The sequence below is a fragment of the Anas acuta genome, chromosome 1, assembly GCF_963932015.1.
Source record: "Anas acuta chromosome 1, bAnaAcu1.1, whole genome shotgun sequence".
NCBI lineage: Eukaryota > Metazoa > Chordata > Aves > Anseriformes > Anatidae > Anas > Anas acuta.
The window spans coordinates 124,711,547-124,726,608 of NC_088979.1; the positions used below are offsets into that span (position 1 = coordinate 124,711,547).

A 15,062-nucleotide genomic window follows, 5' to 3' on the forward strand; every position below is an offset into this window, starting at 1 on the left:
TTTTTCTTAGCCTCACCTAACATATTATTTGCATTTTCCAATTGCAGGAAGGAGATGTTTTTCCTTCACAGACCATAATCTCCAATCACTCATCCCAAAAGGTACAACACATGTTCTTTGCCTACAGTTGTCCTCACAAGTTTTATACAAGCATCTATACTGGGTGTATGTGGCATGGGTTAGGTAGCAGGTGGGCCGTCAGGGTGGCCTCTGTGAAAAGAGTCCAGAAGCTGCCCCTTGTTAGATAAAAGCCAGTTCCATCTGGCTCCAAAGGGACCCACCACTGGCTAGAGCCAAGTCAGTGAGAGACACTGCTTGTGCCTGTGGGACAGCACACTGAATAAAGGCAAAAAAAAAAAAAAATGCAGACACTAAAGTCAATGAGGAGCAGGAGGATTTGCTCCATGCACCAGAGCAGAAGCTTCCCTGCAAGTCATGGAGAGGCCCCTGGTGGAGCAGGCTGTCCCCATGCAGCCCATGGGTCCCACATGGAGCAGATCTCCACGCTGCAGCCCATGGAGGAGCCCCCGGTGGAGCAGGTGGATGTGGCCTGGAGGAGGCTGCGGCCCATGGAGAGCCCCCGCAGGAGCAGGCCCCAGGCCAGAGCTGCAGCCCGTGGAGAGGAGCCCACACAGGAGCAGGGGGTCTGGGGGGAGCTGTTGTTCCCTGGGTGACCCATGCTGAAGCAGTCCATTCCTTAAGAATGGACCCCTGTGGTACAGACCCATATTGGGCAGCTCATGAAGAACTGCATTTTGTGGGAAGCCGTGGAGCAGCACAAAGGTATGCAACAGTTCATAGCAGGCCAAGTGTATAAGCGAAGTATTATCTTTCTGCTGGTCCCATTGCTAGGTCTGCACCCCTTGGAGCCTTCAGCGGATCCCATGACCATTTGACAAAGAAAGTGTCTGTCTGCCTGCCTTCCTTTCACTGAGCTCACTATGTCAGAAATGCAATGAAAGGCAGGCAGTACTACATTGTCCACTCACTTGTTAGCCAAGGCTAAATCCCTGAAGAAGAAAGTACAAAAACACAAAGCAATAGCTCTGCAGCTCGTCCTGCAGCTGCCATAGGACAACTAACATAAGGGTAACAGTAGGTCCTTTAAAGATAAGACTATTTTTCCAAGTCTGTTTATAAATGTACACTTGTACAAAAGGACAAAGCTTATGTGGATTAATGAAAGTGGACCATAGACTTTGTATCAGTAGCAATCCAGCATCTTCCCTGCTTCCTTTCCCTCCAAATGGCAGAGACAGGTAAGAAAAATTATGAAAAACAATGTTTGCAGATAATTAGTAGAATTACTGACCTCCTTCACTACAATTGATTTGGTATCTAAAGTAGCACTCAGAGGCAACTGCACCAGCAGTCACTTTACTCTGAACTCACTCAGAATTTGTGGCAAGAACAGGTTACAACAAGGTTTCATAAGGGCTTAATGTTGGCCCAACTTATGTCCCTTCAATATTAACTTAAACTTCACTAAAGATTGCTTTGTCTGATTCTGAGTATCCATCACCAGAGAGCTTTCTTACTTGAGGCAATTGGATGTATGCCAATGGAAAGGTCCCCATACAAACCTGGAGAGATGAAGAAAACCAAAGTGAATCTTGTTGCCTTGTGGACTCACTTCATATCACAAACATAATTTCCTCAAGAGGACAGAAAAGACTTGAGGAAAAAACAGAAAAACAAACAAAACAACTTTACATCAAATCCCATCTGCTTCTGAACAAAAGGATTAAGTCTAAACATTGGTATCTAGATTATAACACATGAATTTCATCCAGGCATTAATTTAAATATTGGTAATAGAAAAATATTAAGAAAACTCACAGAAACCAAAGGGAAAGCAGAAAATAAGGGAAAAAGCAAACCCTTGTGTGTCAAGTTAAATCAGAACTACTGGTCCCCTTTGTAGTTAGGTCCCTTATCACCACCAAGACACTCGATGACATACATGTTTACAACAGCAAGAACTGATTAAACAAGACTTCTGCTGAGGTTTCCTGTACTAGTCCCACTTTCTGACTGGTCCCATCTCTGCTTGTAGTATGATAGACCACTGCTGTAATGAAAAATTACACAAAAAAACAAACAACACAAAGTACCTCGCTTTCTACAATTCATACTGGTACTATCATGGCTGTAACAGCACCACAACAATGGTAGAAGAGTGCTGCAGAAATAGCAAACTGGCCAGCCTGAGTCCAGGACTTCCATTAGTAACATGAAGAGAAGTTACAGAACAGTACTGTCTCCAATGTTTAAAACCTCATAAAAATTATTGCAACTGCATACAAGAAGTACAGACTGATTATTTATAAATCTCTGTAAAACCTGGTGAACAGAAACTTTTCCATTGTAAAATAGCTGCTGTTGTTTTTAAATGAATGTTTTCCCTCAACCTGCATCACTTTATCATGTATGATTCTGAAATACTATTTCCAAAGACTAGAAGTCACAAAAAATTCAAGCATATCTATAAGAAAATAGTTGATTTCTAAATGTTTTCAGATTTCTAATATAAGGCATTTTTGAAAGTAAAAAAAAAAAATCTGATTTTGTGAATAGCGTTTTCAAAACTGACTACTGCCCTTTTCAGAATAGTGAACATGGACATGATTAGTTGCCTTCACCTTCGTATATTTGTACATTCCAGTTTAAGAATTAATTTATCTCACATTAACCATTGCACCCAATAATAAGAGAAAGTCTTGTTGATTTCACAGTTCACACAGTCTATTTACTATAGCTTCTCTAGCACATGGGCACCTCTTATCATACACATCAGTTATACATACCTTCCATAAAGTGAACTAACACTATATGAAAATAAAGCTCACCCCAACATTATGATTGTATGTCAAGAACATGCAGTTAATTCTCTAGAGACAAAATAGACATTAGCAACTGAATTAATCCTGCTGAATTCAAATCTGGCTTAGCAAAAATTAAAATTAATTTTAAAAAGAATGAAATAATCCACAATTCCCACAGTTCCACTACATAGACATTAGCTGATTAGTCAAACTCATGCCACATGCAGTAGTAGACTATCATCTACATCTTAAAGGACAAACTTTATTCACTACTGAATCAAGCCTGCTATGAATGCAGCATGATCTGCAGCAAAGTCAGAGATGGTCTGAAGGGAGTCCTTTGAGCCATGTAATCCAGCGCCAGGTAGCAGTCCTAGCCACATCAGAGGAACACTGCTTGGTTTCATGTAAGCCAGGTGTCTACAGTAAAATTAAGAAAGAAAAATAAAATTTTTCCAATAAAAATATTAGAGGAAAGAGCTCTTGGTGTGGATCAAAGTAAATGTTGGTAACAAACACAAAGAAACATGAATCTTCGGACAAAGCAGAACTGGTGAGAAGACAATTCACAGGCACATGCAACAGAAAAGTTCATTCATGCCCTCCAATAGTTACTACAGGACTCACGTAGGTACAGGTTATTACAACAAATGATGATGAAAGAAACGGATAAACTCTGAGTCCCTCAAAAACCTGCATCTTTCATCTGGTTGCATATACATGTGGGGAACTCTACTCAACAGCCAGGCAACCTGTACAACCCATTGCTCCCAGCAGGAGGCCAAGAGACAGGGCTGCATAACTAACCCTCACGTCCTAAAACATGAGGGTTAGCAAACCACAAAAGAAAACACAGAACTTCCTCTTCTAGAAAGCTCACTGATTGGTAGGTATTTATCTCCTCGTAACCATTGCTATATCACAACACTCAGTCCTCTGAAATAAAGCATTATGTGCCTTTCAGTTCCTCAAATCATGTCCCACAGGCAAGCAAAGTCTGTTTGCTTTTTTAATGAATGCCTTGGACTATTGCCATTAGGTAAGTACCAACTTTGGCTGTCACTGGCAGTTTCAAGTTCGCTGTAGCAATATTTTGTATCTGAAGCACTGGATGAGTTCCTTTAATTAACTGCAATAAAGGCTACATTACTAACCACTTGAAGATCTTTGAAACAGTAACAGGGCTAGTAACAGTAGTAATTCAAGCAGAAAGCCTGACAGCTATCTTCTACTGACTTCAGAGAAACATGGATCAAAGAATTTAACCAGTCCGTGCATCTTAAGAGTCAAGGAGAGGGATATCTTAGCAAATCCAAAGAGGACAAGTGCCTGAAGAAAAATCTATAAAACAGAGGAAAGAAATACTATTTACTAAAGCAGGAAGAAAGGTGAAGATTCCCACATGTAGCAACATTTCCCTTTAGTTGAAGTTCCTAAAAAAAACAGTTTAGAAAAAACAGCTGGATATCTAAATGACTTGAACTAGTTTTGTTTCCCCTGGTATGGTTTAATGTAAAAATAAGAGGGAGGAACAAACGGATTACACACACCAAAATGGAATACATAGTTCTTACGCAGAATGAGCTTCCTCAGCTCTTCAAAGAGGAATTGATGAATAAGAGAACAAGAAGAAGTGGAGACAAAAACTACATAGAGAAAATTAGGAAACTAGCTGGGAGAACCAGGTTACAATGAGGCTGTAACAGGACTTTTGCTTACAAAAGAGAAAGCAAGGCATAATAAATATTGCCTGGAGATACCTGGCAACTAGTAGAGTAAGAAAAGGAAAGCCTAAGAGCAAGAAAGTGAAAGAAGCTAGTGCAGGTGATAAGGGAAAACTTACTGCCTTACAAAAACAATGTCCTGAGATATTATTTTTTTTTAAAGAAAAAAAAAAAAAGACTTAAAAGGGGACAATTTCTATAAGAACTCTCAGGAGATATTCTGTGGTGACCATCCCATCAAGAAAGGGTGGAACAATAAGGAACGTGGAAAACTGAAAGCCACACAGATGAAGTGCCGTTGGTGGGGGAACTTAAGAATCTGTTCTTATTTCCTCCTCCTGGTTCTCCTCAGAAGATCCCTTCTCCTTCAGAGTCCTTTTCACTTTGGCTTCTATATTTGGAATAGAAAATTCTCCCAAACAACTCCTATTCACAATGAAGTCTCTTCCTCTCTTTCACATCTCTGTGGAACACTGGTCTTAGCAATTATTTTTACCACGTCTTTCTTATCCTATTCTATGACCACATTCACCTAAATTCTGAGAGGGTTGTCACATACTGGAACAGGCTCCCCAAGGACGTAGTCACTTGCCTGTCAGAGTTTAAGATGCGTTTGGACTGCGTACTTAGTCATATGGTCTGAATTTTTAGGTAGACCTGTGTGGAGCCAGGAGTTGGACTTGATGACCTTATGGATCCCTTGAAACTCAGGATATTCTATGATTCTATGATTCTAAATACTGTCCTTTTCCTTCCCCGTTACCCATCTAAAACAGGAAGAGCTTCACAGTATAAGATCCAGCCTTTCTTTCATCTCAAGTGGTTCTGAGGGGAATAAGTGACAAATTTTTCCAGAGCTGCAATTCTTCCCCTTTGCCGTTCATCTTTTACAATACCAAATAGCTAGGCAATAGGTATCTATGCAATTTATATGCTCCCTCTAGCTGCCTCTGTTGCTATCAAGCATCACAAGTGCTATGAAATGCAGGATTGTCACCTGTTCTGTCACATTCTGCACTGCTGGGAAACAGATCAGCAAGAGACTTTTTAGCACTCAGACACCATTACCTGCCAAAACTTTGTACAGCAGCTCTGCACAGAATACCAAGTATTCTGCTGTAAGAAAGAGAATCACTTTAAGCTATTTATATTTGGAAAATTTCTTTTACAGGCATTTAAGCCAACCATTTAGTTTTACTTTACAAGAAGACAAGCTCTGGACAGCTTGTTAGTACAGGTCTTTTCTATTATCAGGGCCATTATTCCATTTCAGTGACAGTATTTTCCCCATGTGTGTATAAATATATATAAACAATAGTCTGTATACTATCCTCAAATTAATGAGGAAACTATGCTATACATTCTTAGGATGTTGCCTTTGATCCTTCATAACCTCAGCTGCACTTTCTTCAAACAAAGCAAGGCAACAACCTTCATTCACATAAGGCTAGATTCTTAACATGCAATCCAAAGCTGATTCGGGGATAAGTACACATCTGAGAAATCATAGTATGATTCAAAACAAAGCTGAACACTGTGTGAAGAACCACCTTCCACTGAACTGCAACTGGAGTTAATGGACTAAAAAAAAAAAAAAATAGGCACAGAGAAAAGAAAACAAGCTTTCAGAAACATTTGTGCATTATTAAACCTATAGTAATGAGAAAACCCAAACAGAAAGAAACAGAAAGTCTTCTTGCCTATGCTCAACATGCATTCTGAGTGCAGCTGCAATCACCGTAGAAAACACTGCTCATCATCATACTGCCATAAGCCACATTCACTACCAAATTGCAAAAGACTAGGAACTTGGATTAGTAATAGTAGAGTATACAAGGCTGTCCCTCAGTCTTTGTCCCTCTGTAGATACATTCATTTAGAAATTCATGATGATTATGTAGAAGTCATACAGAGCAGTACAATCCCTGAAAACAGATAAAAGCAAAGGGGGCAGGAGACCTGCATGGATGAGCAAGCAGTTCCTGGCAAAACTCAAACAGAAGAAGGAAGTATACAGAATGTGGAAAAAGGGACAGGTCACATGGGAGGAATATAGGAATGTCATCAGAACATGCAGGGATGCAATAAGGAAGGCTATTGCCCAATTTGATTTAAATCTAGGAAGGTATATCAAGGACAACATGAAGGGCTTCTTCAAACTCATCAGTAGCAAAAGGAAGACTAAGGAAAATGTGGGTCCACTGCTGAATGGGGTAGGTGCCCTTGTGATAAAGGATACAGAGAAGGAAGAGTTACCAAATGCCTTCTTTGCTTCAGTCTTCACTGCTAAGACCAGCCCTCAGGAATCCCAGACCCTAGAGAAAAGAGAAAACCTGGAGAAAGGAAGCCTTTCCCTTGGTCGAGGAGGATCAGGTTAGAGATCATTTAGGCAAATCTGAAACCCACAAATCCATGCACCCAGATGGGATGCACCATGAGTGCTGAGAGAGCTGGAGGACATTACTGCTAGGACACTCTATGTCATCTTTGAAAGGTGATGGAGAACAGGAGAGGTGCCTGAGGACTGGAAGAAAGACAAGCGTCACTCCAGTCTTCAAAAAGGTCAAGAAGGAGATCCCAGGAAACTGTAGGCCAGTCAACCTCATCTCCACCTCTAGAAAGGTGATGGAACAACTCATTCTGGAGGTCATCTCCAAGCACGTGGAGGAGAAGAAGGTTATCAGACTTAGCCAGCGTGGATTCACCAAGGCAAAATCATGCTTAACCAATCTGATAGCCTTCTGTGATGGAACGACTGGTTGGGTAGATGGGGGGAGAGCAATGGATGTTGCCAACCTTGAGTTCAGCAAGGCTTTTGACATTCTCCCACAACATCCTCATAGGTAAGCTCAGGAAGCATGGGATAGATGAGTGAACAGTGAGACTGAGAACTGGCTGGATGGCAGAGCTCAGAGGGTTGTGATCAGTGGCATGGAGTCTAGTTGGAGGCCTGTGGCTAGCAGTGTCCCCCAGGGGTCAGTGCTGGGTCCAGTACTATTCAACTTACTCGTTTATGACCTGGATGAAGGGACAGACTGCATCTGAATATGAGGCAATATCTAGTAAAATATATTTTTTACTGTGGGTGTGACAGAGCACTGGAACAGGTTGCCCAGAGATGCTGTGGAGTCTCCTTTTCTGAAGATATTCAAAATTCACCTGCTCATAATCCTGTGCAATGTGCTCTATGTGATCCTGCTTAAGCAAGGGGGCTGGACTAGATGATCTCCGGAGGTCCCTCCCAGCCTTAACCATTCTGTGATTCTATTAAGAGTCTACTAATCAGAAAATACTTACCTAGCTTTGTCACGTTATTTTTCCCAAGTCCTTCCCACCAGTCTCCTAAATTCAGGATTCCTTCAGCTTCAAGCACTTCCTCCCTCAGTCCTTCAGTTCAAATGACTTTAATTAGGAGTAAACCTGAATGACACCACAAGGTCCACAAAGACCTACACTTTCTATGATTTGAGTTGATCAGCAGCTTTCTAGCACAGAGCTACAAGCTCTAAAGCCCTTTCAAACCCGTTGGGTGTGGTATTTCAGCTTTTCTTCTGTTCCTCTCTTTTCAGCACCACCTCATCCTTCCTTTTCAGTCCTTCCTCCCCATGGACAGCTGCAGATTTCCTCTCCCTTAGCCTACTGACTTCTTACTTAGTACCCCTTGGGTTTCTTCTCCAGTCTCGTTCTGTCTTCTCCCCAGACACACCACATAAGGATAACACCACTCTCCTGGTCCTATGACTGCATGAGGTTCACGGAAGCCATCATATCCTTTTCATGAGAATATACAGAACAGTCCAAGCAACCACAAATCAGTAAAGACTGTCCACAGCAAAGACAGTTCCGTTTTAACACCGGTATAGAAACTAAAGCTCAGTTCACAGCTGATTCTAGAGACACGCAGTAACTTGGCCTCAGAAATACAATCAGCTTTTCACTAGTTAATGTGATGTGCTTCCTTTTTTTACAACAGGGATCATGGAAATAAACACTCCAGCTATTAGTCACTTCCACCTTCAGAAATATCAGGCATTAGAGTAGCACAACGGAGTTTGTATTATAATGGAGAACTCTGGCAGCAAAAGGAAAAACCTTCAAAAGAACTTAAAAACTTTCCTGTTATACATTTTGAAATAAAGATCAATGCAAACTTAAGGCTATGAAGATGGTGAAGGGCCTAGAGGGGAAGACGTATGGGGGGCAGCTGAAGTCACTGGGCCTGTTCAGCCTGGAAAAGAGGAGGCTGAGGGGGGACCTCATCGCAGCCGACAGCTTCCTCACAATGGGGAGCGGAGGGGCAGGCACCGATCTATTCTCTTTAGTGACCAGTGATAGGACCTGAGGGAATGGAGTCAAGCTGAGACAGGGGAGGTTCAGGCTGGATATCAGGAAGATGTTCTTCACTGAGAGGGTTGTCACGCACTGGAACAGGCTCCCCAGGGATGTAGTCAAAGCACCAAGCCTGTTGGAGTTTAAGAAGCATTTGGACTGTGCTCTTAGTCGTATGGTCTGAATTTTTGGGTAGACCTGTGTGGTGCCAAAAGTTGGACTCGATGATCCTTATGGGTCCCTTCCAACTCGGGATATTCTATGATTCAAACTTCAAATCTTTTAAAATGATGTTATCACTTCAGTGCTATCACAAAATCATATTCATATCACTGCAAAGAAACACTACGCTCAATGAATACCTTTGTCCATTTAAGTATTTATTGGAGCATATGCTTACGATTTAATCTGCCTCATCTCCTTGGAGCTATCCCTAGAATATGCTTACCTGTTTTATATTCTCAATCTTAAAAGCTCTTCAACAATAGGATTTTTTATCCCTCCTCAACAGGCAGTTTAACAGCCATGAAAATGCAGTTCTTTGCCTCCCGGGGATGCCATATTTCCTAACTATCCTTTCTTCTGTATGAAGCATAGAGGTTAGATGCATCCTGGTTAACTTTGCAGTCAGGGTCTACCCGATGACCATGCCCTATGCTGCCAACTCTATCCCTCAAGGTTTATTTTGGACAGCAAGGACTGGAAGAGCTTGGAATAATGGAAGAAGCAGTTTAATAGAGCGTGAAGAGGAAGAGTTTTTGAAAGCAGGCTGAGATGGAAAAGTGAGAAAGGGGTTAAAAGCCAGTTTAAGAACAATGCCTTCAAATGTAGCAATAGATAACTAATAGACAACTTCTCAAGAAATACATCATGACTTTCTCACAAACACCTGTGCAGTGAGGAAAGCATCTAACTTCTTTAACAGAGAACAGTCTCCAGCCTCGTCACAAACACAGGACAGAAAGCATGTTATTGAATCACAGAAAGTAAGCCATGCAAATGAGGTGATGGTTTGGTTTGGTTTGTTTTTTTGTTTGTTTTTTTGTTTTTTTCCCCAGGAAGCATAGCATTTATATCCAGCAACGAAAGATTCATGTGAGATAGACTGCAAGAAGCAGCAGAAACAGTTTCTGGATGACAGTTTTAAGAGACTTGGAGAGATGGAGAGGTAGGACAGAATGGATGAGTGACAGTTCTTTCATCTCCAATAGAGCATCTTGTTACATGTGAGCAAACGTACACAGAATTTTACAACTTCCCATTGAGCATTTGTATTCACAATGAAATTCTAGCATGCATTATGGTAAGTAAAGAGAAGGCAGTCCATCGGCACTTCCCTACTTTATCACAATTGCACCGCTACACAGAGTGGAAATGGCAAAGACCCATCTCTGATCCACTCACATTCTCTGGGTATCAAGAAGCTGGCCCTGCCAGGACTAATTCTGCCCTAATATCCATAACAACCACACCACTAATGGGAAAGTTCTCTCCTGATCCTGACATATTTATTCCATTTTCTAGAGTCAAAGAAGGCAGCCCTCAGACAAAAAATTTTCCCTGATCATACACTGTCTTTTCCCAATCTTGGCAGCATGATGTACTGTCATCACACTTCCTACATGAACTCTGAAAGAACAGGACTTAACCATCTCCCAGAAGTATCTTTAAGTGATGGCAAGCTAAGAAGCCATTTTGTACATTGGGAATCACCAAAGGAAAGCAAATTTTCAAAAAGAAAGATTCTTTAACCCCATTACACATACACCTTTCCAGCATAAGCCTACAGCATAGTGAGAAAAATGTTTAACTTTTTTTAATTCCCTTATTAAGTTTCTTAGCAACATATCACCATCCTAAAACCTTTTTCTGTTTCTCCTCATAGAGAAGCCAATGAGGAGAATGGCTATTCTGGACCTCATTGTCACCAACAAGGAGGGGCTGGTGAGGAATGTGAAACTCAAGGGCAGCCTTGGCTGCAGTAACCATGAAATGGTGTGGTTTAGGATCATAAGAGCAGCAAGGAGAGAGTACAGTAAACTTGCTACCCTGGACTTTGGGAGGGCAGACTTTGGTCTCTTCAGTGATCTGCTTGGTAGAGTACCATGGGACAAAGCCCTGGAGGGAAGACGGACTCAGAAATCTTGTTAATATTCAAGGATCACTGTTCATCATATTTGAGAAGTTTGCAGATGACACCAAGCTGCATAGTGCGGTCTACATGCTGGAGAGAATGGATGCCATCCAGAGGGACCTGGACAGGCTTGAGGGGTGGGCCTGTGATTACCTCATGAGGTTCAACAAGAACAACTGCAAGGTCCTGCACTGAGGTCAGGGCAATCCAAAGCACAAAAACAGGCTGGGAGGAGAATGGATTGAAAGCAGCACTGATAAGAAGGACTGGGGGGTGTTGGTTGATGACAAGCTCAACATGAGCCAGCAACGTATGCTTGCAGCTCAGTATCCTGAGCTGCATCAAAAGAAGTATGGCCAGCAGGTTGAGGAAGGTGAATCTCCCCCTCTAGTCTGCTCTCAGGACACCCTACCTGGAGTAATGCATTCAGCTCTGGGGCACAAGAAGGATGTGGATCTATTAGAGTGAGTCCAGAGGAGGGACATGAGGATGATCAAAGGGCTGCAATACCTCTCCTGTGAAGACAGGCTGAGGGAGCTGGAGTTGTTCAATGTGGAGAAAAGGCTCTGGGAAGACCTTATAGCAGCCTTCCAATACCTAAAGGGGGCCTACAAGAAGGCAGGAGAGGGATTTTATCAGGGAGTATTTTGATAGAACATGGAGGCTTTGAAGACGAGGCTTTGAACTAAAAGCAGATAGATTTTGATTAGATCTAAGGAAGAAATTCTTTACTGTGAGGGTGATGAGGCACTGGAACAGGTTGCCAAGAGAAGCTGTGGATGTCCCATCCCTGGAAGTGTCCAAGACCAGGTTGGATAAGGCTCTGAGCAACCTGGTCTGGTGGGAGGTGTGGCATGGGGGGGCGGGTGTCAATTTAGATGATCTTTAATGTCCTTTCCAACCCAAAGCATTCTATGATTCTTTATCTTTGGTACTTACAAATATTGCCATAGTTTCACATACAAATACCTCCTTCCTTCCCAGACCTAACAGCTGCTTAATATTAAAATCAGAAACTCATGTTGGAGCAAACCTGAGGAGGTCATCTAGTCCAAATGATGCTCAGCACATGGTCAGCTGTAAGTCAGAACAGGGCTTTATCCACTCAGGTCTTAAAAGCCTGTGAGGACAGACGTTGCATAACTTGTTCTAACACTTGACTGTCTTCACAGTGGAAAAGTTTTTTGTTATATCTGGCTTGTACGACTTGTTTCAACGTGTTTGTTGTCTCTCATCATACCATCATGCACCACTGAGAAGAGTATAGTTCTGTCTTCTTGTTAAATACTCTCTCTTAAGTACTAGAAGGATACTATTAGGTCTCATCAAAGCCTTCTCTTCTCAAGGCTGAACAAGCCCATTTCTCAGTCTCAGGCCCTCATACTGTATTAGGGCCCTGAGCGCATGAAAGGCCTTTAAAGACCTTAATCAGCCTTACCTAGTGCCTCCACAACCGCTATGCCAAATGGCCTATAGGATCCATTTCAGCTCAGCCCTGGGTCTTCAGTCCCGGCCTGAGCTATGTTGTAGGTGTGTCTGTATCCAGCTTTGTCACAGCTGTGCCTTTGTCTGGCCACTCACTTGAGCCACACTCTGACACACAGACTGACTTCCTAGCTTGACCTCAGACCTGCCGCATCACTATGGACCTGACCCATGATAACTGGACTGTGTCTGACCCCGGTTACCATCACTGAGCCTTAACCTGACCCGCAGATTCACTTCCCAACTTGACCTTGGACCTACCTCATTACCACAGTCATGCCTGGTAATCTGGACTCTTGCTTGGCAGTGTCTGCCATCCCATCCCCAACGTCTGTCTCACTAAGTACCATGGACTGGAAATATGCATCTCTAATTGATATTTTCTGGTGAAATAATCATGGTATCTAAGATAACACTGACATTCACAATTAACCCTCCACCCTCCTCAAGAGATATTAATAGGATTGCTTGCACCTCTGAGCTTTGTCTGAATAATGCAAGTGATGCCACCTTTGTTATATTCTGACCCCAAAGTCTTCTCACGCAATTTTATTAATTAGAATTATTCAGTTTTAAAGAAAATACAGGTGCCCCAAACCAAATTTGCGACAAGTTCTCCAGCCCCTTTTTTTTAGAAAAAAGCCCTTGTCTGCAGAATTTGCAACATGAACAGCACAGGTCTAAAAATAAAGAAGGAAAGGAAAAGATCTGGAGGCAGAAGCTATATTAGCTTCATCAGTTTTCATTTCAGGAGCTCAGTAAAATGTAAAATGGAAACGAATGGCACAGAAGCATGAAAAGTGATTTCCTTGATGATATCAGCCACACACATACCACATTGATAAATTATCTTTTGAAATAATTTTAAATATTTTAAGTTCTAAGTTTGGTTCATATCCTATGCTGATATAAGTCATATTAATTTATTTCTTCAGTAATTATTATCCTTTAAAACTACCTGTAGCACCTGCTACTAAAAATAGTAGAACTGGCTACAGTAATATGCCAAATGTTTGCATCTACATGGTGAAGGTAACGTTTAAGTCCATCTGGGAATTACAGCAAAAACAAGCTGCACAATTTGACTTCCACGGTTCTTCTGGAGAATACCTAACTTTTTCCAGTCAAATCCCAAGTGACCCACCAAAAGTCCTAAAATAAATACAGTGCAGTCAGGCAAGAAATTCAGATGTTCACATTCCCAGCCCTGTTGTTCAAACCATAAAAACTATACAGTGTAAAAGCAGAACAAGACTTGATAGTAGCACTAGGTAAGGAAATACAGTTTTATTTACCCTTGCACTCTAGTTTTTCCCCAACACGGCATCTCCACACCACAGGTCCTCCTCCCTGCCCATCTGAAATCTCCTGATCTGAAGGCCTTTTCAAGAGAGGCAGAGGTCATGGAGCTCCCACCCCACAGCAGAAGCAGGGTGACAGGTAAACACCCAAAGATTCATCGAGAAAAGTTTCCAAAAGCTTGAACAGGAAAAGACAAAGCCCAGAGCCAAGTTCTGCGTACAAAGCGGGGAGGCAGGAAGCACCTCAGTGGCAGCTTCTGAGAGCTGTCAGCTCCTCCAGCAGCCACGGCTTTCTCCCTGAATTGCCTTCTCCCTGCAGCAACACCTCCGGCGCTACCTCCCCTCCGGGGCAATCTCACCTCTGCTCTGCCTCCTGCGGGGGCTTCTCCCCGCTCCCACCCACCCAAGGCTCAGCTCGGGTCGGCATCTTCACATCGTGCTGCAGCCCTAGGGGCTGCACAAGGGGAGAAGAAAGGCAGGCTCCTCTCCTCGTCCAGGGCAGCACTGCCGTAGGCGTATTTCCCCTGGTGGCAGGGAGCACTCTCTGGCTGAAGGCATCTGCTCCGCTGGAAGATGGGCACTACAAGTTCCCTGGCTCGGATCAGGAGCGTGTACACGGGAGCCACTGGGCTCGCCTTGTCCCTCTCCATTAACTTTCCAGCTTCCGCAGAAGAAATCACACCGGCGCTGGGCGGTGGGACGGTGTCGCTGCTTTCAGCTCCCATCTCCCGACCCCTGCCACCCACCCTCACCCTCCCTCGGGGTCCCCGCCGCTCCCCAGCGCCTCTACCCGCCAGGCCGCAACTCCGGCACCACGCAGCACCCCCCGCCACCGGCTTCTCCCCCTCCGCCCCGCTGCTTCCCCTCCCCGAGGCCGGGAAGCGCCCGCAACTTTTCCCTCCGGCTCCCTGCACCCCACGCCGCCGGGGCTCACCCGCACGTCCCCGGACCGCGCTGGGCTGGGCCGGGCCGGGCCGGATAGGGCCGAGTCCTGAGGGAGCTGCACAGGCACGGCAGGACACGGCTCCAGCTCCTGCCAGCGGAAACGGGAGGAGGGGCTCGGACCGGCCCTACAGAGCGGGGAGGAGCTGGGGGCGCTGCCCAGGGGCCGGCTCCAGCCCCGCCGAGGGGAGGGAGCTGCACCGGCCCCGGCCCCCAGCGGGGCTCGCCCCAGCAGCGCCGCGCATCCGGGAGCCGACCCGGCTGAATTCGGAGCGAGAGGCTGCGGCCATCCCGTACCGCCTCCCATTTGGGGAGCTCTGCC

The 15,062-nt window shown here is 43.9% G+C and overlaps 1 protein-coding gene across 3 annotated transcripts in view; it reads right to left on the minus strand.

Annotated features, from left to right (window-relative positions):
- TSPAN9 (tetraspanin 9) overlaps positions 1 to 15,062 on the minus strand; it is a 173,253-nt gene extending 158,191 nt beyond the window's left edge. Inside the window, exons 1-2 of one of the 3 annotated variants that reach the window (XM_068700557.1) lie at positions 14,733 to 15,062; positions 1,539 to 1,583 (exon numbers count right to left, since the gene is read on the minus strand). In XM_068700557.1, coding sequence (XP_068556658.1) covers positions 1,539 to 1,583; positions 14,733 to 15,047 — 360 coding nt within the window. In that variant the 5' untranslated portion in view covers positions 15,048 to 15,062. The remainder of the gene's footprint in view (positions 1 to 1,538; positions 1,584 to 14,732) is intronic. The other 2 variants (XM_068700560.1, XM_068700566.1) reach the window with 2 other exon arrangements.